Genomic DNA, 27,022 nt, shown 5'->3' on the forward strand with positions numbered 1-27,022 from the left:
ATTGCAAATGTTAAATATGATATGTATAATCTGAGACTTTTGCTTTCCAAAGGTATTAAAGGATATTGGACAAAGATGGATTATATGGATTTAGGTCACAGATCAGCCCTGATCTCACTGAATGAAGGAACAGGCTCAAAAATTTAAATGGCTTACTCTTGCTCCTACTTCAGCCTATTGTCTTGACATCTGTTTGGATTCAACAATAGAAGAAGATTACAGTGAAATTGTCAAGAAAACCAGCTGTGTGAAAGCTTTTCTACATTTGATATAGGTCCTAACAATATTAACATTTAACTGGTTCAAATCTGAATTATCTGTTCATAAGGAACATAGTAAGCCATCTTCAAACATGTTAGTTTTCGACTGACTACACTCAATTTGAATATGATCAAGGAGATGTAATCACATGAAGAGCGATCTGGACACATGAATCCCATTCTAAACATACAACAGCTACCTTTATATGTGACACCTTCTTTGTCAGGTACCACTTCTGATTTCTCATCCACATTTGATTCATCAACCTCTGTGACAGTTGTCAGTTCTGGTTCACTCTTGTATAGTCGATAATCAGGACCCTGTAGTAAAGTATTTTGTGTTTAGTAGATTATTATGCTCTTTTAATCGGGAGTTTTTGAAAAAAATCTTGATTATTCGTCCAATAATAGAAAAACGGAAAATTGCATACATTTCCTTTCACTTAGGTAGCAATGTTTGATATAAGAATCAAAAAATTTGAATAACTTCCCATTCATACAAAATGTGCACCAACAGGTATAATCAGAACCATCAATTCTTTCATGCTGCTTTTATCTGATCTTAAGTAAAAAAGCATAATTTGAAGGGCATGCATCCACTTATTCTGAATTTAGGATTGCTGCAAATGTTTTAATTGGCTGTGAACATTGATAGAAATATCTATATTTTTTAAATTAAGGAACATTTGAAAGGTAGTAAAAGTCTCATATCAATAATAAAACGAGTTTGAAAGCGAATGAAGTCGCTTGGCCTGTGAGCAGAGTGAATGCTTGGCATGCTGTTATATTACCCTTTTGGTGTCACTGCAAATTAGTTTCCCATGTGCACCAACACTGAATGGCAATCTAACTCTGGTTGAGTCTTTAAAAACTCTAGGGTAAAGCTTTATACTGACTTTCAAGAGCACTTATGCCCAGAGATGCATGAACCACTCCTTTAGTAGGCTCACAGGATTGGTGTAAAGTCAGATTTTTAATAATTGGCTCATTGGATCTCCCAGGACTTTATTTTCACGCATAGCATGCTGCTGTCTCTAATAACATGGAACATTACAGGGATGCTGCATTCTGCACATTTAACCAGGCATCTGCACAACTTACATGTTACTGAACTTAAAGTGATGTATAGTCTACAATTTAAACTGCACAGCAGCTGCACAGTACATTCCAGAAATACTGGTGAGTAAGAGCCAGTTCGACATTACTAATTGTAGTATAACAGCCGTTTTAGTACTTATCCCACTGATGGAATACATTTTTAAAGTAGCATGTTAAAGTTAGACTCATTAAATGAGCTGTCCTGCTGTGGAGTAATTGAAAGCCAATGAGTATACCATTTAAACTATAGCAAAAATACCTTACACCCTTGATGAAGCAAATTCATTACTTTTTAAAAACACTAAAATCCATAACTTTGTTCAGGTTAGCGCCAATTCAGAAACCTTCAGCCAACATTTCCATTTTTCTGTTTGTTTGAAAATGAAAAAAGATTCAGTAAATTTATCTTAACAACTGCTGATACTGGGACAGGCCACTTGGGAGTGAAACTATCAAACAGTTGCCGGATGATACGCCCCAAGACAAAAAATATAACCAAAGTTTGCGGGTAGAATTCCATTTTAGGTTCTTTTAAAAAACTGATCTATTAGGCTACAATTATGCAAGACAGCTCATTTGCAGTGATATTTTCATGAACGATATTGATAAAAATGGATCAATGACAATAATAAAAATAAAACCACCAAATTAAAAAACGAGGAAGGGAAATAATTACATGACATAAAACAATGAGTAAGGGAAAGGTGGTTGGAGCAGGTATAACAGTCAAACAGTGGCAATAAGCAGCCACTTACAGAATCTGCTCCATTCTTTGGATCTTCTGGTTCAAGGTGGATCTTCATTTCGTCTGGTTGATGCACCAGGTTTCTGGCAGAACTAGGCCAAAGGATGCTTTCACTGGGATGAGGGGGAACTGTGGGAGCCCTCTCTGTCAAGTCATATGACTGGGGAAGAGGAGGGCGAGGAGGGGCTGTTTCATCTTCCTAAAGAGTCCATATAATAAATGCACTACACAGTTTGAGATATGCCAAATATTCTTCCAAAGTTTATTGTGCAAATCAACTCATGATCATGCTCAATCATTTTAATTCCAAAAACATATGAAAGAAAATAATGTATTACAATCTATTCCTCAATTCAAAGTCGTCTAATTCAAATGGCTAGATAATTACTAGATAACTTTTTGGCACTGACATTTTGGTTATGTTGGTTAATTTGAATTTCTAAATAATTCAATATTTTGTGTCAAAATGACTTTGAATAATCAGAAATAAAGTGTACCAACTACAAAAAGATGGATGAGTGATGACTATTTTTTCTATTTATGTTTTTCCATCTTCAAAATACAGTACTAAAAAGTAAAGTCTCCCTGCCAAGTAAAACAATTACTAAATGAAGATTTGTTTCTAACCTAGATACTGAAATATCAGAAATGAACTTGAGACTGTCTAAAACTGTATTCAGCTACAGATTATATTCAAAAAGATAACCTAACATTTTTCTTCCCACAAAAGGAATTTGCATGACAATGACTGAGAACGGTTGCTTACCTCCTGCCTACACCTTAACGTAGAAACAGATCCAGACTGTGACCCAGCAGCACCTAAGAACAGAAGCAAAAGCTAAAATAAGATGCTTTGTAGCAAGGAAGTTTGAATCAAATCCCAGCAGAAACTCATCCTATTTTTGTATTTTACATGGTGCACTGCTATTCTGGAAAATGTTGTTTTCAAAAAGTGATTTAAATAATAATGACCAAAGAGTGCCTCCTGACCTCTATATTATTATTATATATAATTATATATAAAGGATAGAGAAGAGCAAGTATTATTTATTTTCCCCATTATTTTCCATGCAGCATACCGACAGGAATGATTGTCAATGTGAGCCGGGTTCAAAGAGGCTTTAGTTAACAGAAATAATGATAAGTATTAAATTGCAGAGATAAAATTAGCCTGCACGATTGCTTCAAAAAAAGTCAGGAGGGCCAGCAGAATTCAATGAGAACTAATGTAAGTGAATGGACAGACATATGTGCAAAAAGCTTCTTCACTGAAGGGAGGAGGATGGTGGGGCAAGAAACATTTGAAACACCTGCCAAGCAAGGTAGCAGAATTAAAAGCATCAAAATTGCAGTTAAATATAACAATAAGTGAATTATGAGTGGGCTTTGATGGACCACATAGCCTATATATAACTATAGGAGCTGCTTTATATAATTATTCAGTTTGTGAGAGTGCTGCAGAAATCTATTTTGCTTCAAATAGGGTCCTTTAAAGGAAACACAAACTTGAGTACTAGGTTGGAAATGTATGCCACTGCCCTAAAAGTAGCAGGGGTTCTCTCTAACATGCAAATCATTTGTTGCCTCAGGATTTCTTTGTTGTGAAGCATTTTTTCTAATGACAGTGGACCCAGCAGCAGCACCATACTAATGCTCTCCCACCAACTGCTGCTCTGCTCCACTCCCAGAAACAAAAGCATCGCCCAGCTTTAATTCAGCTGCAGCTGATTTCAAACTGCAGGCAATGCAGAGCAGGATATAACAGAAAAATACATTAAATCAGCCAAATTAAAGTTAGAAGCAGTTGGCTGGGATAGGGGGAGAGAGCTGCAATATACGTGCCACAACTCTGCCACAGCAGAGTTGATAGGAAGTTGTTGGTTGAAATTGGGGGACAAAAAGTATACTCGTGGGTGCCAACCAAAATGGACCAAATATATAGTGAGTAAATTTCCAAATTTATTTTCAAAAATTCTATGCTAATAGTAGACTTATGACTAGGTCCGATCATATGAAATCAGAGAACAAGTAGTAAAATAGATAGCAAGTTGGCTACAAAGCAGAAGTTGGCTACAAAGCAGAATACAAAGGGGATTCAAGATAGTTACTTTGATTGGCAAAGGATGGGGTGGTTTTGTGCTGGGATCAATGTTGTTCACAATTTCCATGAACAATTTGGACTTGGGAATCAGATACACAATTTTAATGTCTGAATGATGCCAAACTGGAGGACGTAACTAACATGAGGAGGGTATAACTAACATGAGGAGGATGTAACTAATGAACTTCAAGAATAAGCAGACTTGTGACAAATTCACTAGAACAGAGATAAGTCTGAAGCAGGACAGTTTGATAGAAAGAATAAAAAGGCCTTTTATTCCAAATTCCTTACAAAGTGAGTGTCCAAATTCCTTACAAAGTGTCCAAATTGGCAGACATGATGTGGAGATGCCGGCGTTGGACTGGGGTGAGCACAGGAAGAAGTCTTACAACATCAGGTTAAAGTCCAACAGGTTTCTTTCAAAGCACTAGCTTTCAGAGCACTGCTCCTTCCTCAGGTGAATGAAGAGATATGTTCCAGAAACATATATATATATATATATATATAGACAAAGTCAAAGATGCAAGACCACGCTTTGAATGCGAGCATTTGCAGGTCTTTACAGATCCAGAGATAGGGGTAATCCCATGTTAAAGAGGTGTGAATTGTCTCAAGCCAGGACAGTTGGTAGGATTTCGCAAGCCCAGGCCAGATGGTGGGGGTGAATGTAATGCGACATGAATCCAAGGTCCCGGTTGAGGCCGGACTCTTGCGCTCGGCAATTTTGCACTGTCGCGCGTCCTGAAGGCCGCCTTGGAGAACGCTTACTTGGAGATCAGAGGCTGAATGCTCTTGACTGCTGAAGTGTTCCCCGACTGGAAGAGAACATTCTAGCCTGGCGATTGTCGCACGATGTCCATTCATGCGTTGTCGCAGTGTCTGCATGGTCTCGCCAATGTACCACGCTTCGAGACATCATTTCCTGCAGCGTATGAGCTAGACAACGTTGGCCGAGTCGCTCGAGTATGTACCGCGTACCTGGTGGGTGGTGTTCTCACGTGTAATGTTGGTAGTATATATAAATGATTTGGAGAAAAATGTAACTGGTCTGATTAGTAAGTTTGCAGACGACACAAAGGTTGGTGGAATTGTGGATAGCGATGAGGACTGTCAGAGGATACAGCAAGATTTAGATCATTTGGAGACTTGGGCGGAGAGGTGGCAGATGGAGTTTAATCCAGACAAATGTGAGGTAATGTATTTTGGAAGGTCTAATACAGATAGGGAATATACAGTGAATGGTAGAACCCTCAAGAGTATTGACAGTCAGCGAGATCTAGGTGTACAGGTCCACAGGTCACTGAAATGGGCAACACAGGTGGAGAAGGTCGTCAAGAAGGCATACGGCATGCTTGCCTTCATTGGACGGGGCATTGAGTATAAAAATTGGCAAGTCATGTTGCACCTGTATAGAACCTTAGTTAGGCCACACTTGGAGTATAGTGTTCAATTCTGGTCGCCACACTACCAGAAGGATGTGGAGGCTTTAGAGACGGTGCAGAAGAGATTTACTAGGATGTTGCCTGGTATGGAGGGCATTAGCTATGAGGAGAGGTTGAATAAATTCAGTTTGTTCTCACAGGAACGACGGAGGTTGAGGGGTGACCTGATAGAGGTCTACAAAATTATGAGGGGCATAGACAGAGTGGATAGTCAGAGGCTTTTTCCCAGGGTAGAGGGATCAATTATTAGGGGGCATAGGTTTAAGGTGCGAGGGGCAAGGTTTAGAGGAGATGTACGAGGCAAGTGTTTTACACGGAGGGTAGTGGGTGCCTGGAACTCGCTGCCGAAGGAGGTGGTGGAAGCAGGGACGATAGTGATGTTTAAATGGCATCTTGACAAATACACAAATAGGATGGGAATAGAGGGATACAGACCCCGAAAGTGTAGAAGATTTTAGTTTCGACGGGCAGCATGGTCGGCACAGGCTTGGAGGGCCGAACGGCCTGTTCCTGTGCTGTACTTTTCTTTACTCTTCTTTGTTCTTTGATACCCATGTTGCTTTACCGCAAGCCCACAGATAACCTCACGATGCTCCTCTTCTCCAGCTTCCACCCTAAACACATTAAAGAAGTCATCCCCTATGGACAAGCCCTCCATACACACAGGATCTGCTCAGATGAGGAGGAGCATAAGACATCTACAGACGCTGAAAGATGCCCTCGTACAAAAAAGGATATGGCGTTCGACTCATCGATCGACAGTTCCAACCCACCACAGCAAAAAACCACACTGACCTCCTCAGAAGACAAATACGGGACACGACCGACAGAGTACCCTTTGTCGTCCAGTACTTCCTCGGAGTGGAGGAACTACGACATCTTCTTTGCAGCCTTCAACACGTCATCGATGAAGATGAACATCTTGCCAAGGTCATCCCCACACCCCCACTACTTGCCTTCAAACAACCGCGCAACCTCAAACAAACCATTGTTTGCAGCAAACTACCCAGCCTTCAGAACAGCGACCATAACACCACACAACCCTGCCATGGCAATCTCTACAAGACATGCCAGATCATCGACATGGGTACCACCATTACACATGAGAACACCATCCACCAGGTATGCGGTACATACTCGTGCGACTTGGCCAACCTTGTCTACCTCATACGCTGCAGGAAAGGATGTCCCGAAGCGTGGTACATTGGCGAGACCATGCAGATGCTGTGACAACGGATGAACGGACATCGCGCGACAATTGCCAGGCAGGAATGTTCCCTTCCAGTCGGGGAACACTTCAGCAGTCGAGGGCATTCAGCCTCTGATCTGCGGGTAAGCATTCTCCAAGGCGGCCTTCAGGATGAGCGACAATGCAAAATCGTCAAGCAGAAACTTATAGCCAAGTTCCGCACACATGAGTACATCCTTAACCGGACCTTGGATTCATGTCGCATTACATTCAACACCACTATCTGGCCTGGGCTTGCGAAATCCTAGCAACTGTCCTGGCTTGAGATAATTCACACCTCTTTAACCTGGGGTGACTCCTATCTCTGGATCTGTAAAAACTTAATTACCTGCAAATACTCGCATTCAAAGCATTGTCTTGCATCTTTGACTTTGTCAATATATATGTTTCTGGAACCTACCTCTTCATTCACCTGAGGAAGGAGCAGTGTTCCGTAAACTAGTGATTTGAAACAAACCTGTTGGACTTCAAACTGGTGTTGTAAGACTTATTACAAATAGGCAGAGGAACAGGGGAATCTGGGGGATGGATACACAAATCACTAAAAGTAATGGCACAGATTAATAAGGCTACAGAAAAAGTAAACAAAGCCTAAGGGTCCCTTTCTAAAGGGGCAGAATTGAAAAACAGATATGTTAAACTTCTATTGAAAATTTGTTGGACAACCTTTGAAGTATTCGAATATTTTGGATCTGCAATTTATAAAAACAAAAACAAAACTTGCACATACACAGCAATACATATTTTAACTAACGGTTCAATTCCCGGTAAACTAACGGTTAACTAATGGATCAATTCCCGTACCAGCCTCCCCGAATAGGCGCCGGAATGTGGCGACAAGGGGTTTTTCACAGTAACTTGATTTGAAGCCTCCTTGTGACAATAAGCGACTTTCATTTCATTTCATTCATTAAGTAGAGTCACTGGAGAATCTACAAAATTTACTAGAATTATATCAGAACTGATAAGTTATCACTAAAGTCTGAACTGTCTGAGGCTTTGAAAGAGATAGCCAAGGGTAACTTGTTTAAGATCTGCAAGATTATGGAAGGGTTTGATGGACATGGGGAAAAGGTGTCGAGAACTAGGGGCCACAAATAAATCTATTAGGAATAGCAGGAGGAACTTCTTTACCCTACGTATGACTGGAAAGTGGAACTTGCTACCTCACTGAGTAGTTGTGGCCAACAACAAGGGTACATTCAAGGGGAAGCTAGATAACCACGAGGGAGAAAGAAATAAAACAATGCGATGATAAGGTTAGATGAATAAGAGTGGGAGGAGGGTATTGAGTATGAACACTGGAATGGATATATTGGGTAAATGGCTTGTTTTTGTGCTGAAATACTTGTTTTAGAATGCTGACTTTTTTGTTTGGAATGGGAGGCAGGGAGACATTTCTCCAGATTGCACATGGTAAACTGTTTCTATGTATCATGAAGACAGCTTGATAATTAAGCTGATCATTCTCACCTATGTCATCAAGAGAGCTGGAAAGGAACTGTTAACCGAGAAAATATTAATTTCAGTTTAGCAGTTTGACGCAAACTCAAATGCTTCAGTTTAATACTTCATAATGTAACGAACAAGCTTGCTGCAGTTTTTATAGATAGATTTGAAACAAACATTCGCTGTGGCATGGAGTATGTGGTTTTGGGAGAGAAAATACAATGACACCTCACTCTTAACTTCCACTGGAAACCAGTGGGCGGTACAGTAGCACAGTGGTTAGCACTGTTGCTTCACAGCGCCAGGGTCCCAGGTTCGATTCCCAGCTTGGGCCACTGTCTGTGTGGAGTCTGCGTGTTCTCCCCTTGTCTGCGTGGATTTCCTCCAGATGCTACGATTTCCTCCCACAGGTCCAGAAAGAGGTGTTAGGTGAATTGGACATTCTGAATTCTTCCTCTGCATACCCGAACGGGCGTTGGAATGTGGCGCGCTAGGGGCTTTTCACAGTAACTTCATTGCAGAGTTAATGTAAGCCTACTTATGACAATAAAGATTATTATTATTATAAAAAACCATTATAGCTCCTATTCTATTATTTGAAGTTCTGCAGATAAACACCTTTGACCACAAGTCTGTCAGGCAATGGTCTGCATGTAACATCCTTGAAAGAAAAGATGGTAAATCCTGTTGGGCGGTCCCCTGAGCAGACTGTCAAAGTAATTTGGCTGAATGCCTCATTGTCAGAACTTTCTAACAAGCACCAAGATGTAGATTGGCTGATGGTGAGACAGGCCCTTTCGGTCAGATCCTTCCTACATGCCTGGAGTCTCACTACTTCTGCACTTTGCCCTCGAGGTGGCTGTGGAGGACAAGAGACCATTGGTCACCTTTTTCTGCCCTGTGCCTTGTGATGAATGTAGGAATTTCAGATGTATTATGGGTGTTTGGTGCAGTAAGGGTTAAAAGCCTGGGTTGGTATTTGACTGCTGCAGTCATGTTTGAAAAGAATACTAGTTTGAAAGACAAAGGTTTTGGGAGCCAGGAGTGTGATTAAGCCATCGTATAAAGCTTGGGCTAATGGAGTTTTGTTTGGATTAAAGGGGATTCCTGTTGAGTTAATTAGATTTCAGCTTGGTATGATGATGCGCTACTGGGTGGCGCTATGGTATCAGCCATTTTTCAGGAAAAGGAGTTCAGTTGTGAGTTAGATGGAGCTGTGAACGAAATCAAGCAGTGTTCTTTCTGCAGTTCAGTTAAAGATATGTCTGTAGACAGATCAGTAGGGCAGCTCAGTTGGAGAATATTGGAGGTGTGCCTCAAGACTTTTATAGTATAAATGATGTGTCGTGACAGATAAAAGTTTGGGAATCACTGCACTAAAGCTTGGGGCGGTTACATAGAACAGTACAGCACAGAACAGGCCCTTCGGCCCTCGATGTTGTGCTGAGCAATGATCACCCCACTCAAACCACGCATCCACCCCATACCCGCAACCCAATAACTCCCCCCCCTTAACCTTACTATTAGGACACTACGGGCAATTTAGCATGGCCAATCCACCTAACCCGCACATCTTTGGACTGTGGGAGGAAACCGGAGCACCCGGAGAAAACTCACGCACACACGGGGAGGGCGTGCAGACTCCACACAGACAGTGACCCAGCCGGGAATTGAACCTGGGACCCTGGAGCTGTGAAGCATTTATGCTAACCACCATGCTACCGTGCTGCCCCAAGTACTGCATTAGTGCACCAAGGTTGCTGCATTAGTACAATGAGGAAAGGGCTCTGTCGTCAGCCTTTCAGCCACAGTGCACCAAGGGGTTGGAAAATTGGTAAACCCCTCAGGCTGAATGTCGAACACTGAACATGAATATAAAAGTATTGAAACTGCAGTGTGGTACTGCAGAGAGGAACGCATTGTATAAAAGAAAATTGGATTCAATTGCATTTTTTGTAATTTGTCATTTTGAAATGTTTTGCCCTCAGGCTGTATGCCTAACCTGGAATGCATATTGAAAATAGCAGAAGAATGACCCTTGTATAGAGGCACTTAAGGGTTGAACATTCTGTATGGAGACTAGTTGAATTTTATGACACTTTCTGTAATTTTCATGTCAAAGATTTGAAAAGTATTGTTGCAAATTTTATGAATACAGTATATTTTTGGATAAAAAACTTTGGAAGTTCTGTCCGAAAAGAAAGTTATCTTTTTTTTACCAAAGTTCCCAGAAGTCCTTCTTTGCTGTTTGCTTTTGGTGAGCCCTTCCATAACATCGTCAATTCTCCAGAGCTCCTTTTGAATCTGAGGGCGTTGTTGACCAATTAATTCCACCTTGAGATAAAAATAAAGTTTGTTCTGACAACAAGTACTGGCAAGCATCACATTAAAGGGGAAACAAACAATCTTATATTTGTCTTCCAATCATGTGTCGGACAGTAGTGTCTGGTTGGATGCATCATATGCAAGCAAATACGAACATTCAAAATTAGAACATTGGTAGGCCATTCGGCATCTTGAGCTGGCGCCGCCATTCAACAAGATCATGACTGATCTGTCTGTGATTCGAGCTTCACATTCCCATCTGCTTTCCATAACCTTTGATTCCCTTGCCTAACAAGAATCTATCTACCTCTGCCTCAAAAATATTCAGTGACCCCCCCCCCCAATGGCAGATAGTTCCACTATTGGATTGGATTTGTTTATTGTCACGTGTACTGAAGTACAGTGAAAAGTATTTTTCTGCGTACAGCTCAAACAGATCATTTACTACATGAAAAGAAAATACATAGTAGGGCAACACAAGGTACACAATGTAAATACATAGCCACCGGCATCGGGTGAAGCATACAGGAGGGTAGTCACAACCCTCAGAAGAAAATTCTCATCTCTGTCTATAAGGGATTTAAAAACAGTGCCCACTAGTTCTGAGCCCACCCACAAAAGGAATAATAGAGGTCTGTGAAAATGGATAAAATATAAGGAGATTATGGAAAACATTAAGCGCCTATCATTCTATCACATTGAGTATATAATTGGTGGGAAAGTATTATTTTGTTGTTAATATGAACATGCCCAGACATTGGTCCATCTGTTCAAATGCAGCCAGTACCTGAACTTCATCACATCTGTCCAGTTGATCTTGTAAATGATTTCTTGCCAGAGTTACATCATACTCTAATTTGTCATACTCTTTCCAAGTATTTTCTAGTTCCTAAATCACAAGACAACATCGTTTCAATCACAGATTTAAAAAAAAAAAGTGCTTTAAAAAGGTACAATAACTTCCATTCTTAGAGTCAACGCCACATGCTGTAATTGGGAACAGAACCTGCACCAAGCCACAGCTTACTGGCACTTAGATGAGCCACCAGGTGGGGTGCAAGAGCTGACTGTGGCAGCTTCATCAGTTTATCTCCCTCAGCCCACCCTCTGTCTCCCCCGCCACATCCCACCCCCCCACTTCCTTTGGCAATAGAATGTCATGTTTGGTGCCTTACTGTCAATGATATCACAAGATGAGGATTTGTATCATCATCATCTTAAGCTTGCAGTAAACAGCTCGGTGGAGCCGCATTGTGTGCAAATTTTATATAAAATCAGAAAAAAAAATTGTCAAGTATTTACCGTATTCCATACAAAAATGCTCACCAACAGTTTATGTGGGGGTTTAGCATGCAAAAGAATATTGAATAAGCAATTGGCCTTCGAAACACAATAGCAATAATTAAGGGCACAATGGTTGCAAACTTACTGCAGTGGCTCTCGATACTTCCCGGCAAGTGCTGAGCAATCCATTTTGTAAGACATCTCTCTGTAATGCTACACTTTGCACGGCAATAAGGTTTTCTGCGTTCATTTCAATCTCCTGACTTGCAGCTAGTAAAGCTTGTTCAAGTGTATGCTACAAAAAACAAAGCCGTACATAATATTCATTGAATGCAATATATTCACTGGATATATAGATTCTGTTGAAACTGAAGTAATTTGATCATGATTTCTCACTTTCTCCTTGTGCAGCTGCTGCAGTTTCTCCTCTTGCTCATGAACTACTTTATCCTGCTCGCATAGCTGGCTCAGTTTACCCTAAAGAGTAAATTATAAAGATGGCCAAAATGAAGGGAACACATTCTTCCAGAGAAACATTATGACTTTTTTTAGGTGCAGCAGATGCTGAGCACATACATCAAGAAAAATGTCACCTTAAGCACTTATTTCTAATACATTTCCAGAACAACTCTCCAACAAAGCAAATCATCTTGGTTTACTTAGGAAAGTAGTAATCTCACATTTTAAGCTAAGTGAAGCAAATCAAAACCAAGTTCACAAACCCTCTCCTTTGGTTTACTGAACTACACTATGCCAAAAATAATCTAATTAACAAATCAGTTGAAGAAGAAAAAGTTTTTTAAAAAGTATTTATGATTTAGCTGGTAAACATTTTTTTTTCATATTTTTTAATATAAATTTAGCATACCCAATTATTTTTATCCAATTAAGGGGCAATTTAGAGTGGCCAATCCACCTAACATGCACATCTTTGGGTTGTGGGGGTGAAACCCACGCAGGCACGGGGAGAACGTTCAAACTCCACACGGACAGTGACCCAGGGCCGGGATTCGAACCCGGGTCCTCAGCGCCGTAGGCAGCAAAGCGAACCACTGTGCCACCATGCTGCCCCAGCTGGTAAACATTTTGACCAATTTGCCACTAATGCATGTACTTCTGGCTAAAGTGGCGTGGGTGAGCAACTTGCCCTCAAGAGGTGGGACCGAAATGTCGATAGGTCAATGAAAATGCATGCCTCAGATTTTAGCAGCCATTTGGATTTATTGGCTGTGGGTTGGGGTTTCCAGGGCTTAGGAGACCCATTAGCTAAGAGTAAATCCAAAACTGTCAGATTCAGTAGATTACCGGAACACTTTCTGCATTAAGAACATTTTGAAATGTTGCAGTTAGGGCATCTACAAAGCTCTCACTGACTTCCTTTAAAACCCGGGGATGGAAATTATTTGCTCCTGGGGATTTGCCACTCTGCTGTGCCATTAATTTCTCCATCATTGTTATTTTGACGATGTTAATTTTGTTAAGTTCCTGTCCATAATTCAACAATAGCTTCCTTGGAATTTTTGGCACGCTGACCTTTTCAGAAATTGCAAATACTAATGCCAAATAATTATTCCTGCATTTCATAATCATTGACACCATCACTGTTATAATGACTCAGTGCCTCACTGATGTCTCTAGTCTTTGTCAACACGCTGCAATAAGTACCATCTATCCCTGCAGATCTACTGGTTTTGGGCTCTTTTAATTCCATCTTATTAATGTATGCTGCCCACATGGAGTCTTGAGACAAGTCGTCTTTACTGTCTTGTGCATATACTCCACTGAAACCAATTTGCATCATTTATAGTTCAACACCTCTTCTCTTACTGCCTTCTTCCTGTTGATCCTAGTCTTTTTCAATAAAGGAAAGAATGTTCTTTTCTGCTGTATGTCTGCATTTAGAATGAATAAAGAGAATGAGAACTAGAATTCTTTTCGAAGTTGCCACCCAGCCAGATGGTAACAATAGTTGATAGGTGACTAGGTTTTTAATATTGCAGTACTATTCAGCTGTAGCAATACAATTTTCTTGGCAGCCCAATATCTATGTATTCCATAAATAATACTGGTGGTTGTTGTCTCATCCTTAGTGACCCCACAAAGAGAATATGGCATGACACTAATATCCCAAAGATAGTAGAAGGAATTGATCTCAGCCAGACTTCAGTGGTCTGCACGAGAGTTGGAGGGAAAGAGAAAGGAATGGATAGAAATAGGAAAAAATGAAATTTCCTTTGCAGTTTATGCTTCAATTTTGAAAACTGCTGTTCTCAGTTGATTAATGGACAACCATCAAATAAACATGAACAGAAATAAAGGGCCCGATCTACCGGTCGCATCACGTCCGACCGGGAGCGCAACATTGCCAGCTGATGGCGGGAGAAGCCTCCCGCGGGCTTCCCAGCAGCCAGATCTACCCGGCATTGCAAGGCAGCACAGTCAGGACCCTGCCGAAAATGGGCATGACCAAGGTATACGCTCCTAAGTTGGTTTTAAACCTACTAAGGCGTACCTCACGCGGGACCAACCAGCCTCCCAGAATCTAACGGGTTCCCCATGGAGGCCCCAGCCGGGCCCTGTTCAGTACTGGTCCATACAAACATGGACCAGCCAGAAATGCACCCGGAGTGTATCCCAGGCCATCAAAGGCCCCTGGGTGGTCAGGTACAGTGCAGGGTGGGCTCCCTAGGCCTCCCCTGGAACGCAGGCACCCTGGCACCAGCAAGATGCCCAGGTGGCACAGCAAAGCCAGCAGGAGCACTGCCAGGGTGCCAGTGCCAGGCTGCCTGGGTGGCACTGCCAAGGGTCAGGGCCAGAGGAGGACTGTGCCCAAGAAAGGTGGGTAAAGGGGGGTGGTTATGAAAGGTGAGGGGGGGGGGGGGGTGCAGGGCGGGTTATGAAGGGGCCTCTGGAAAGTTGGAGGGTGTGATGGCTGGGTCCTGGAAATGGACGGGGGTGGTGAGAAGACCTGAAATGGGGGGGGGCCCTCAGCGGGGTATCAAACATGGAGTGGCGTGTGGGAGGGGTAATGCCCATATGTGTGGGGAGGTGACATTGCCCATGGGTGGAGGGGTGTGGGAGACCTATAAGCTCATCCAGATATCGGCGCACCCTTTCAAAATGGCGGCCCAATCTCTGAGCAGCCGGTCTGGTCAGTGAGTTCAGCTCCCCAGTGATGAAAATAATTCTGAGGGCGCGATTTAACCTCAAAGTTTCTAAGTGCAAGCGGGAACTGCCGCAAGGTTACTTACGCCTGGCCATCACAGCTATTAAACCTTAATTAGTGCACTTAACGAAGTTCCATTGGCTTCTTCATGCAAATCTTGGTCCCTGTGATTCACCAGCAGCGCACTCGCCACCACCCTGCCAACAAGGAAGAGCAGCACCTAATCTGATCCTGCACAGCCAATCCCACTCAGCTCACAGCCATGTCGCCAAAGCGACCAGCCTAAAGATTCGGCAATGCCGACCTGGTCAGAGTGTTGGACGTGGTGGAGGCCAGATGGGATACCCTCTTCCCCCGAGGGTCACGGAGGCTCAGCCATAGGGCAGCCACCACCGCGTCGGAGGAAGTGGCTGCAGTAGTCAGCTTGGGGAGTGTGACCAGTAGGATTGGTACCCAGTGCTGCAAGGTCAATGACCTCCGCTAGGCCACTCGATGAGTTTGCACCGGATCCCCGCCCTCACACATACTCTCCCCCACCACCATATGGCGCACCTCTGCAAGCTCGCAACCATATCCCCAAGTCTCATTTCCCCCCTGCGAGTAACCATGCATGCGGCTAACGATTCCCTCTCTATGTCCTGCAGGGCCCAGACGGCCGGCAGGGGGCGGACATCAGATTCCTTACTCCTTGTGAGGAATGGTCACGTGGATGGCAGTGACCACCGTAGAGGTCAGCGCACGGCACAAGAGATGAGGATCCACCGGCCCTCACCCATATGGCCTGCCAAACAGGAGTTGTTAATGCCATACAGACTGACCCATGCCTTCCACTGACCACATGTCCATTCTCTTGCAGAACCTGCAGCTGATGGTGCCAGCCCATCCAGGTTGCCCCACCCCTGCCTCCCAAGAGAACACCTCGGAGGAGGGCTCCAAAGATGCCACCATAATAATCGTGGCACAGCTGACATCCCCACCCTCCAACAGAGCAGAGGCACACTCCTTGGTGGGAGTGGACAAGCTTCTGGGGCACATTCTAGTGAGCACCGCACAGTTGCAGATGGATGTCAGGTGGAGGCAGGAATTCCCAGGTGAGACAGCAGTTGGAGGTCGGCCAAATCCGCGTCCCGGTCAGATGCTGAGGCTCTGGAACAGGTTTACCGGAAGCTGATGCAGGCGATGGGGTGAGATTCAGAGGGGGATGTTAGCGCCACTCCAGCAGGTCCATAGCTGATTGGAGGAGTCCCAGAGGCTACCGGCACAGAAAATGATGCTGGCAATACATGGCACCAAGGCCAACACTGCTGGGGTGGCGGTCGCAGTGGAGAGCCTAGCACACAAAGTCAGCAGCATGAGTGGAGGTGTCCAAGTCATGGCTCAGTCGGGGACATGTCCCAGTCACTGGGAGACATGACCCAGTACCAAGCGGGCCTTAATGAGGCGTTGCGGGGCATGTCCCAGTCTCAGATAGGCACTACTGAGGCTCTCCAGAGCACGTCCTGGTCACTAGGACAGGTCTCCGAGTCCCATGCAGGCAGAGCCAAGGCACTGCAGAACATGTCCCAGTATCAGGGGAAACATAGTGGCAGAGCATGCCCCAGTCGCTGGGGAATGTGTCCCAGTCGCAGGTAGGCATTCCCAGTGCTCCAGACATGTCCCAGTCACTGAGGGTGCTGACACTGTGCTGCAGACATTGGGAGCCGCCAGGCCTGGCGGAGGTGAACCCCAGGGCCCTATGGATTGGATTGGATTTGTTTATTGTCACGTGTACCGAGGTACAGTGAAAAGTATTTTTCTGCAAGCAGCTCAACAGATCATTCAGTACATGGAAGAACAGGGAATTAAACAAAATTCAAGAAAATACATGAGAATACATGACAGGGCAACACAAGATATACAATAGAACATAGAACAGTACAGCACAGAACAGGCCCTTCGGCCCTCGATGTTGTGCCGAGCCATGATCACCCTACTCAAACCCACGTATCCACCCTATACCCGTAACCCAACAACCCCCCCCTTAACCTTACTTTTTAGGACACTACGGGCAATTTAGCATGGCCAATCCACCTAACCTGCACATCTTTGGTCTGTGGGAGGAAACCGGAGCACCCGGAGGAAACCCACGCACACACGGGGAGGACGTGCAGACTCCGCACAGACAGTGACCCAGCCGGGAATCGAACCTGGGACCCTGGAGCTGTGAAGCATTTATGCTAACCACCATGCTACCGTGCTGCCCTTGAATGTAACTACATAAGCATTGGCATCGGTTGAAGCATACAGGGTGTAGTGTTAATGAGGTCAGTCAATAAGAGGATCATTTAGGAGTCTGGTGACAGCGGGGAAGAAGCTGTTTTTGAGTCTGTTCGTGCGTGTTCTCAGACTTCTATATCTCCTGCCCGATGGAAGAAGTTGGAAAAGTGAGTAAGCCGGGTGGGAGGGATCCTTGCTTATGCTGCACCGATCGGGAGGAGGGGGCACTGGGTGCCAACCCGGAGCCACCCTATGAGTGGGCACCCGCTCCCCCGAGACCCATCCCACTGACAACGGCACGTCTCGGAGTCAGCACCCGGAAAAGGATGGCACGATGGGGCATGTGCCGCCGGCAAGTCGCCGGTGCCCTCTGGCCCCAGAGGATGTCTGCCAGGGGCATCGAAGGCCAGGGATGCAGTAGGCAGCAGGCTTCCTCCACCTCTGACATGCATCCTGGGGACACACCTAAATGTAGTATTAGAGCAGGTTGAGGATCACTGAGAGGGCATGGTGGGGAGGAGGTAAAGTGGGGTTGGGTGCATTATGAGGGGGGTGGAATAGTTTCTCGGTCTTTTGGCTAAGATGAGTGTGAGATCAGGTGAAATGCCTGGTTCTGGTATGTCTCTCTTGTGGGGACGATCAATTGGATTCTTTTTGAATTGGTTTTTGGAAAAGGCAAGGAGCTGGAATAGCGGTTTGCCCCTGTCCACATTCTTGAGCTCTAGCTTTGTAACTCTGATAAAGTAATAAAAAGAGTTGGGGGGGGGGGGGGGGGGGGGGCAGTTGGAGAGAGGGTCTGGGAGGGGTGGAAAGAGTGGGCCGGCGCTGTTGGGGAATTGGGGCAGTTGGTGGGTCGACCGGTACGGCTTCCGGACATATAATTAAAAATCGTTCACCTCTCTTGCACCTCTTGCATTTTCTTTTGCAGCTCTGGCCGAGCACCAATCTCATGCGCCAACTCCCCGGACATTGAGGTCTTGGATGCCTCCTGCCAACCTCCTCCCTGTACAATTCACACCACCCACCACGTGCAGGTGAAGGGTGTTAGCTAGCACTCAGCAGAGAGGCAGAGGTCAGACTATGGCATTGAATGAGGAGTGTACAGCTCTAGCTTATCATCAGGCCCTGTCCTTGACAGGGACAACCTGACAGTGCCGACATAGTCCCATCACCCTGGAGTGATGTGACACAGACAAGAAGGTGGGAAATGGGGGTGGAGGAGGAGAGGGGGAATGACAGATGAGGCCACATCCTATCTATGTTAAGCAGGTGAGGATAAGGGCCTCCCTTGCCCTCTGGGCTTGCCAGACCCTCACTGCCTGTCCTCCATCCTCCGTCCTTCAGGTGCTCCCCGGGTTCGTCCTCCAGCCCCTCCTGGGCCAGTTCCTCCTTGTCCTCCTCCTCGGAGATGAATACATGTTTCCCCCGGGAACCCCCCCCCCCCAATCTCCAGCATGTCACCCCACTGCTGTGCCAGTTTGTGGAGGGCACAGCAGACCACCACAAAGCAGGCTACCCTCCGAGGGGTGTACTGCAGTGCACCACAGAGGGGTCAAAGCATTGGAACCACAATTTGAGGAATCCGTGCACCGCCCGGGTGGATACATGGGCTTCATTGTACCAGGTCACCGCATTGGTCACAGGCCTCCATACTGGTATTCCTTGCATGGCGAGACTATGCAGACGCCGCGACAACGGATGAACGGACATCGCGAGACAATCGCCAGGCAGGAATGTTCCCTTCCAGTCAGGGAACACTTCAGCAGTCAAGGGCATTCAGCCTCTGGTCTTCGGGTAAGCGTTCTCCAAGGTGGCCTTCAGGACGCGCGACAACTCAGAATCGCTGAGCAGAAATTTATTGGCAAGTTCCGCACACGAGTACGGCCTCAACCGGGTCCTCGGATTCATTCGCATTATATTCACCCCCCACCATCTGGCCTGGGCTTTCGAAATCCTACCAACTGTCCTGGCTTGAGGTAATTCACACCTCTTTAACCTGTTATTATCCCTCTCTCCAGTTGCTCCTTCTGGACCTGTAGACTTAATTACCTGCAAAGACTCGCATTCAAAGTATTGTCTTGCATCTTTGACTTTGTCAACATATATGTTTCTGGAACCAACCTCTTCATTCACCTGAGGAAGGAGCAGTGCTCTGAAAGCCAGTGATTTGAAACAAACCTGTTGGACTTTAACCTGGTGTTGTAAGACTTCTTACTGTGCTCACCCAAGTCCAATGCCGGCATCTCCACATCTTGGTCAATGGCAAACGGGGCATCCATGAGTTCATGGATGCACGTGTGTGCTGTAGTTTGTGAGATGCCACATAAGTTCACACTTGAGCCCTGGAATGATTCTGAGGCCACCCTGCTCCGGATCCCTCCCCACCCCACTGGGCCATGGGCCACCCCGACCGAGGCTGGCCCCCGGTGGCTCTCCCACCCCCCTCTGAGCTCCAGCAACCCTTGTGCCCCCGAACTCTTTGCCTGCAAGCACAGATGGCTATTCACCTCCCTGTTTTCCTGCAGCAGCCCCTGGCCAGCTTCACGTTTTTAAAAAGGAGTACTAATGAGTGCCCGCATGACCACTTGCTGTGAAGATCATTAGATCACGGGGGACGGGGACGGACAGACGGACGGCAGATAGGGGATCGCTCTCATTAATTGAATGGAGATTGGGCTTAAGTGATGATTACTGGTTTCTCGCTACGCTACGGCGGGATCCTGATATCGCCAACGGGAGCATGCCAATTAGATTGCAATCAGATTGGCGCCTGGCCCAGTTCTCGATTTTGGCCTCTCCCGTAATTTAACAAACTCGTCGTGCTTTTGCTTCAGCGCAACATGGCCATTAGATTGTGCTCTAAGTGCGATTAGATAGAGATGTGAAACTCCCTGCAAAACCCGCCACAAATGACACATAGAAACTTTTCTGTTAGTTTGCACCCAAAGCATTCTCAGTATCTGTAAGCAATTTGGTATTGTATGACTTCTATTAAGAAGGTATATGTTAACAAAAATATTGCCATCTATCTACAGGCTAAGTAATAGCTTATAGCAATAGTTTATACAAAATTGGAGTAATTATTTAAGCCACAGAAATTTAAGTTAGGAATCTGCAAAGAACGCATTACAAAAATTTACCATGGCCCATTAACATAGCATAATCATTAATTGAGCTAGCTAAAAATAAATTGTAAAATATTTCCACCTACATCAATGTCCAGATTTCCACGTCTGTGGCTGTATAAAGTTTCTCTGTAATCATCCTGCTGAGCCAGCTACAAGAACATGAATAAGAAAAAGTGATAGTGTTAAATCTCAATGAATTGACTGAAGAAGGGAAGACCAGCAATCTGGTGCTCCCAGCAGCTAGCCTAACTTGAAGGGAGCATACGTTTTGAAGATAGGGCGAGTACAATCTATGCTCAGTTCAAATAAAGCTCCCACTGGTATCATGGGATTGGAGAATTAACTTTGGAGTTAACAAAGTCAGTTTATTTTTTGCCCTGAAATATGAAAGTTCAGGTTATCTTTGATAAGAAAAATAAGGTGATATTTAGTCCACAGAAAACATGTTTTTGAGAGATAAAGGAATCCTTAGCAAAAGGTTATACAGGTTGAGATTGCTTATCCGAAATGCTAAGGGCCGTGTATCATATTTTGGAATTTTTTGGATTTCGGAATATAACGTTCGAGGGGGCGAAATTTGTTTTGTACTTACCAAAAAACATTTTCAATGTGATAATCACAGTGATTAATATAATTTAATGCACTAAGGTCCGGCTAATTTGAGTGCCAAAACAGCCCCATCTAAGGCTGTAACTGTCTGAGGTGCGTTGGGACCTGTGCATCGCCCAGGAACCTTTCCAGAGCCTTGTGGGATTTCACACTCGTGACATCATATTGGCGCTTGACAAAAAGAGCTGATTTCAGAGCTTTTTGAATTTCAGATAAGGGATGCTCAACCTTTATAACGCATTCTGAAAAATTGAGCAATTACACATTATACTCAAAATAGATAAAACATGTTGTAATTAGGTTCTTTGAAAAATAATACATCCATGCAAAATGCACTTGTATGATATTCCTTTGCCTGAAATTTGAATAGAGCCGCTAATCTGTGTAGTAACAGATTGGAGACCAACACTCAAAAATCATAAACTAAAAGCAAAATACAGATGCTGGAAATCGGAAATAAAAGTAGACGGTGTTAGAAATACTCAGCAGGTCAGGTAGCATCTGTGGAGAGAGAAACAGAGTTAACATTCTTCAGAAGATTTGAAGCACTAACTCTGTTTTTCTTTCTACAGATGTTGCTAGACCTGACTATTTCCAGCACTTTGATTTTATTTCAAAAACCATAACAGGCATAACATTTTTATAGACAAACGTCTGTGGTCTAATATTTATGAACCACTTTGTTAACGACAAACAATCTACCTTTTACCACCACATCCCAAGTGAGGAGGTAAATCTTTGAGTTTGACAAACTTAATATGACAATAATATCGCAAACACCATGGTCAAATTTAATGCGAGCTGGTCAACAGAAAAATGATCGATTATGATTTATTCGTTGGGTCTATAAAGCAAACAGCGCAAAGGTCCCAGTCCCATAATGTAAAACCTTCCACAGGCACCTCTTGCGGTCAAATACTTCGCCCTACAGGTGTGTTAAAGACCAAAAAATAGCACCTTAAGCAGAAGTCACCAAATATATAACCGCTCATTCCATGGCCACCAACGGAAGTCCCAGTCCCATAATGCACTCAGCATGGCCTTATAGTTAATAATATCATAGCAATGAGTTAAATCTCACTGCTGTACAACAACCAGCAATAAAGCTGAAAACTTTTAATATGCCTATGAATTGATAGCAATGTTAAATTCAGTTGAAAAATTGGCACAAATCTGTAGCACCTATTCCATATTTGTAAAAGATAACTTTACAGAAAAGATAAAAGTCTGGACATTTCCAAGTTGCATCATTTTAATACTAGTATTAGAAAAATCTTTTTGTGCGGCAACCGTAATCAGGAAATTCAGATTCTAAATGCAGCGTATTAAAGTACACTTCACGTTTGCAAGTTACTATTAAAAGAGTGAAATGAAACAGACAATATAAACTGCAGATAAAACTATTCTGTGCTAGTAGCACAAAACACACTGGTAGCATATCTTATACCAAACTATTTTGCTTTTAATGGGCTATGGTTCTGTCGAAAAGCCAGCCAACTTGCTATAAGCGCATTTAATTTAACTGGCACAGGTCAATTTCACCACCTCAAATGAACAATTACCTAGGGAACACAGAATATTAGCGCAAATGGTCTCGCCACAGCTTATATCTTACATAACTGTCTGTTGCCTTAAATCAGTTGTTTTATTCAAATATTATTCAGGCAAATATGACTTATATCCATTTTTAACATCTAAGTTAAAGTTAACATGAAATGCTGTTCCTTTTCATTCCTTTAGCTGCATTAAAAATAAATCCATTTTATAGAAGGCTTGTTCAATTACAAAAGTAGCTAGATTGCTTCCAGTTTAATATCAAAGAATTGCAATCTAGCCAACCCAAATCAATCGTTTTTTACCAAAGAAAGCTGAGGCATCTATCTCACTATCCCAGTTTTTATTTTTTTCTGTTTGCACATATGGCTTTTAAGGATGAATATGCTTACTTAAAATATAGCCATAAATCAGATTGTGGTTTATTAATTTGCAATACTTAATCCATGTGAGAAAGGCATGAAACAGGACAGCAGTCTCTCAGTTCTAAACAAGTTATAATCATTTACAATTTCCAATAGGTAGCACATGAAATTTTGACATTTTCATAACAAATGTCCATAGCATCACCAAACATACCTTGGAGCTGCTCTTAAAGCACATACAAATTGAAGACAATATGAACACAAACTACATAATTTCTGCTGCTTCTGCTTTCATACACGATATACATTTAAGCATGCCATCACAACTGCCATGCAGAAACACTGAGCAATGTTGAAGAAAGACACAATAGGGGAACATGTTTACGATCAACTTCAGATTACTTTGTGGAGGCACATTTAGGGCATATGAGTGGAGGTCAGTGTATGAATAAGCAGCAGTGCTATATTTATACTTCAGTAAAGTTTTACAAAATAATTATGCTTTTGTTTATTTGAAAAGTGACTTGATTTTCTTTTTAAACTCAAAATAAAATGAATTAGAAATATTTGGCAACAGAATTCCAGTCAAGCCTTAGCTACCTCAGGTTCAAGACTGACCCATATTTATTTATGTTATGAACCCATTCATTTTGGTTTTATTTGTTACTGTAACAAATCAGTGGATTATTTTTCTCATGTTTTATTTCATTTCCTGTTCCAGATGAGACTAGATTCAGTCTGGAGCTTGTCAGCCTTGTCCATATAATTCCAAAACCAGATCTAAAACATATGGGAGTATCTTCAGTAGAAATTGCAGTAAAGCATAACATATCTTGTGGATGGTAAAATAAGCCATGCTAACACTATTCCAGCATGGTTCAAATGCACGGATGAATGTCATTGAAGTAAATAAGAACTCTAGGGTATGATTTAAGTGTAATAAACTGAAAGCTGCCATACACAGGGCTCTGTGATTAAGCAAAGCAACCAATATCCAAGACCTTACTTGCTTGTATACTTGTGGCCTTGGTGCCGAGTTCTCAATCATAGTGTGAACCGAGGCGATTAAAGGTTCATTTTCTTTCATCTATTTCAAATCAGGAGGAGCATACAGTAAACATCAGTTTACAGCATGGCTGGATTTAAAAGATGAAACAGTGATTATAGCTCCTGCTTTTTAGAGTAGATACCAAAGCCTTTTGCAAGCATTATACACCAAACTGAAAAGATTACTCCAGGGGAATTAGATATGATGAAATTGAAAATCAGTTGACAAATCTGATTATAAAATTCTGTGGGCACACTTTAGTAGGAATGAATCAATTGGGTTCATCTTTAGCAAATTTGTAACAACTCAACAGGCTTGTGGTTTTTTTGTAAGAAATTATAATATTTTTGCCATAATACTACGGTAAAATGCTTGAAACGCAGGCAAAATACTTCTTTTTCCTGCAGTAAGAGGTAAAATATGGAATTTCCTAATTTTCTGTTTTTAAAAAAAATCTCTGAGCACTCAAAACCAAAGATTTATTTTATGGAGCTATAACTGATTCAATAATATCATCTCTTACCTCCCACAACAGCCAGAAGTTTATAAACAAAGACCATTTTTTTTCCAGAGAGAAAGGATCACCACAAAATCCTAAGTGCTAACAAAAGATGCATGTATACATACTGATGTATCCCAGTCCTTGCTGGAGATTTTACAAAATCACCTTCTCTATGATGAGACATGTTGTTTTTGCAACTAGACAAAGCTTCTCACAAAATATCTGCTCACAGGCAGCCAATGAAAGTATAACCTCAGGGTATAATGAAGGACTGTAACACACCAACATGTATATTCACAAATTTTTTTAACATATTGTATATTAAGTCTTTGCATTGAATCAAAGTTGCACAGTTAACATTTAAAGATTAAATACAATGTACGCTGTCAAAATAATGTTACAGTTTAATATGAAGTTATTTGAAAAGATCAAAATAACAAACCAAAATTAATTCAAGACATTTGGCAGAATCTTGTCACCTTCGTTTTACCATGAATGATGAGTGATTTCTGGGTCAACCAGGACACGAGTAACAGGACTTCTGGTTGAACTTTCTGAAAAGCATCAAATTAGAAGCGGCCCCTAGGATCACCGTTCAATTAGAGATGACATGCAGGATGGCGAGTCGGGATCGCACTTGTGTGCGCAGGTTTCAAAAGGCCAATGACAGCCTTCACAGTGGCTGCACAGAGATTTGTTCTATGGTGACTTGAAGGAGCTACTTCTGAACAAAATGGTTGGGAGATGGGAAAGGTCTGTAGCCAATGAGTTGTGAAAGCTTCCTGCAGGAACTACAAGCAATCTCTGCCAAGACCTCTATCATTATTATCAGCTTCAAAGACCTACTCCAGTCATCACAAGCCTCTGCTGCAGGCTTGCCACTTTATAGGACTGCATGCATGTCAGCTAGGCCTCATTGGCATCCTTTTGTACACTCGCCTCCTTTATGCTACAATGTTTCAGATGCTGCATGGGACCCGTCTGCTATTGGCAAATAGCCACAAATAGACACAAAAACTTCTTTCAAAATATTTTAATTGTCTTTCCACACTGCTGAGTTGGGTACTGACAAGATCCCCAACCTGTCTTTGGGAAAGATGGAAGGAGATGGGAAGAGGTCAGAATACCTGGTCAGCAGCTTTTCTCTGAACACCTATCAGCCACCAAACCCACCTCCATTGCCTGGGCAAATTCCCCCCATTAAGTGGTTATTAATCATCAATCAGCGAAGCAACTTCTCAGGTTCCTTTCACTCATTTCTCCCCCCGCCACAAAAAACAGCTACATTAAACTCAAATAGGCAGTTAAAATCATTAAGTTGGCTGAACTTCCAGAGAAAGTTCTTAGTGGGTCTCTATTCAATGAACGTTCATTAATTCTGTGAAGTCATTCCTGTTGAGCAGGTCACCATTTAGTTCTAAAATACTGTTATTTGGTTCAATTTACGGGGAATGGGGGCATTGAGAAGAGATACCAAGTAACAAAGCATCTTAAATCTAGATTGGAAACAACAGCAGGTCAGTAGTTTTAAAATTCTTGTCATTTGAAATGGAGGATATTTGCCACCAGGCCAGTTGAGGTATTCTTGGTGGCACACAAAAGTAAGCCATGCACTGGGAAACTAAAGATGATGAAAAATGAATTTCTAGTACTCCCACCTGATAATCCAAATACACGAGATTTCTTTGAAGGTGATGAACGAGGATATCATTCTAACAGGCAGCAATAAAGAAGAACAAAGAATGTAAAATAAGAAAGAAGAGAAACAACAGCAGAAAATAGTCAGTTGTAAAGAAAATACCAGAATTTAAGGAAACTTTCAAACTTTCACTGAAACAAGGTTTGCTTCTCTGTCAGCAGCTCAGTTATAAGTGAAAAGGTAAGTTTAAGCACTTGTTTGAAAAGTACATTCATCAGTCTTCATTAAGAGGAAAATTAAATAGAAAAAAATTGCAAGGTTATTGAGAAAAGGCAGGAGATCGGAACTAATTGGTAGCTCTGTCAAAGGCACAGGCATGATGGGCTAAATGGATTCATTATGCTGTATGATCGACTTTTTTAAAGTTGATGGACTACTTAAGAATGATTAGTATTCTGTCAGATGAAATGAGCACAAGCAGCATTACACAGTTGGTCATTTGGTACAAAATAATACATTTCCCTCCCAGATGCAGTTCATAGAACAAGACATTTAAGTGCACACACATTCAGGCACAAAATCAGTAAGTTCAACATTTTGGTTTTGTTCTCCCTTCTAAAATACAAATACACAAGTACCCAGGTACAACTTTTTTAAAAAAAAGAAAAGAACATGGTTAACTTCACAACCAGATACGCATGGAAATCATTACTTATAATCTCACTGGTTAGTGCAGAAAAACAATTTCAGGGAAAGCAACCTGTTAAATTTTATAAAGACTGATGAAATCAATACAGGATGG

At 42.8% G+C, this 27,022-nt stretch overlaps 1 protein-coding gene across 14 annotated transcripts in view; it reads right to left on the reverse strand.

Annotated features, from left to right (window-relative positions):
- plekha5 (pleckstrin homology domain containing, family A member 5) overlaps positions 1 to 27,022 on the reverse strand; it is a 460,471-nt gene that overhangs the window by 42,814 nt on the left and 390,635 nt on the right. For 8 of the 14 annotated variants that reach the window (XM_038811094.1, XM_038811091.1, XM_038811092.1 and 5 more), the window contains 10 exons: positions 26,240 to 26,293; positions 24,038 to 24,118; positions 20,587 to 20,652; positions 12,350 to 12,430; positions 12,099 to 12,248; positions 11,457 to 11,558; positions 10,564 to 10,678; positions 2,870 to 2,922; positions 2,114 to 2,302; positions 461 to 581 (listed from right to left, as the gene is read on the reverse strand). In XM_038811094.1, the coding sequence (XP_038667022.1) occupies positions 461 to 581; positions 2,114 to 2,302; positions 2,870 to 2,922; positions 10,564 to 10,678; positions 11,457 to 11,558; positions 12,099 to 12,248; positions 12,350 to 12,430; positions 20,587 to 20,652; positions 24,038 to 24,118; positions 26,240 to 26,293 (1,012 nt within the window). The remainder of the gene's footprint in view (positions 1 to 460; positions 582 to 2,113; positions 2,303 to 2,869; positions 2,923 to 10,563; positions 10,679 to 11,456; positions 11,559 to 12,098; positions 12,249 to 12,349; positions 12,431 to 20,586; positions 20,653 to 24,037; positions 24,119 to 26,239; positions 26,294 to 27,022) is intronic. The other 6 variants (XM_038811097.1, XM_038811093.1, XM_038811098.1 and 3 more) reach the window with 3 other exon arrangements.

The sequence above is a fragment of the Scyliorhinus canicula genome, chromosome 11 (assembly GCF_902713615.1).
Source record: "Scyliorhinus canicula chromosome 11, sScyCan1.1, whole genome shotgun sequence".
NCBI lineage: Eukaryota > Metazoa > Chordata > Chondrichthyes > Carcharhiniformes > Scyliorhinidae > Scyliorhinus > Scyliorhinus canicula.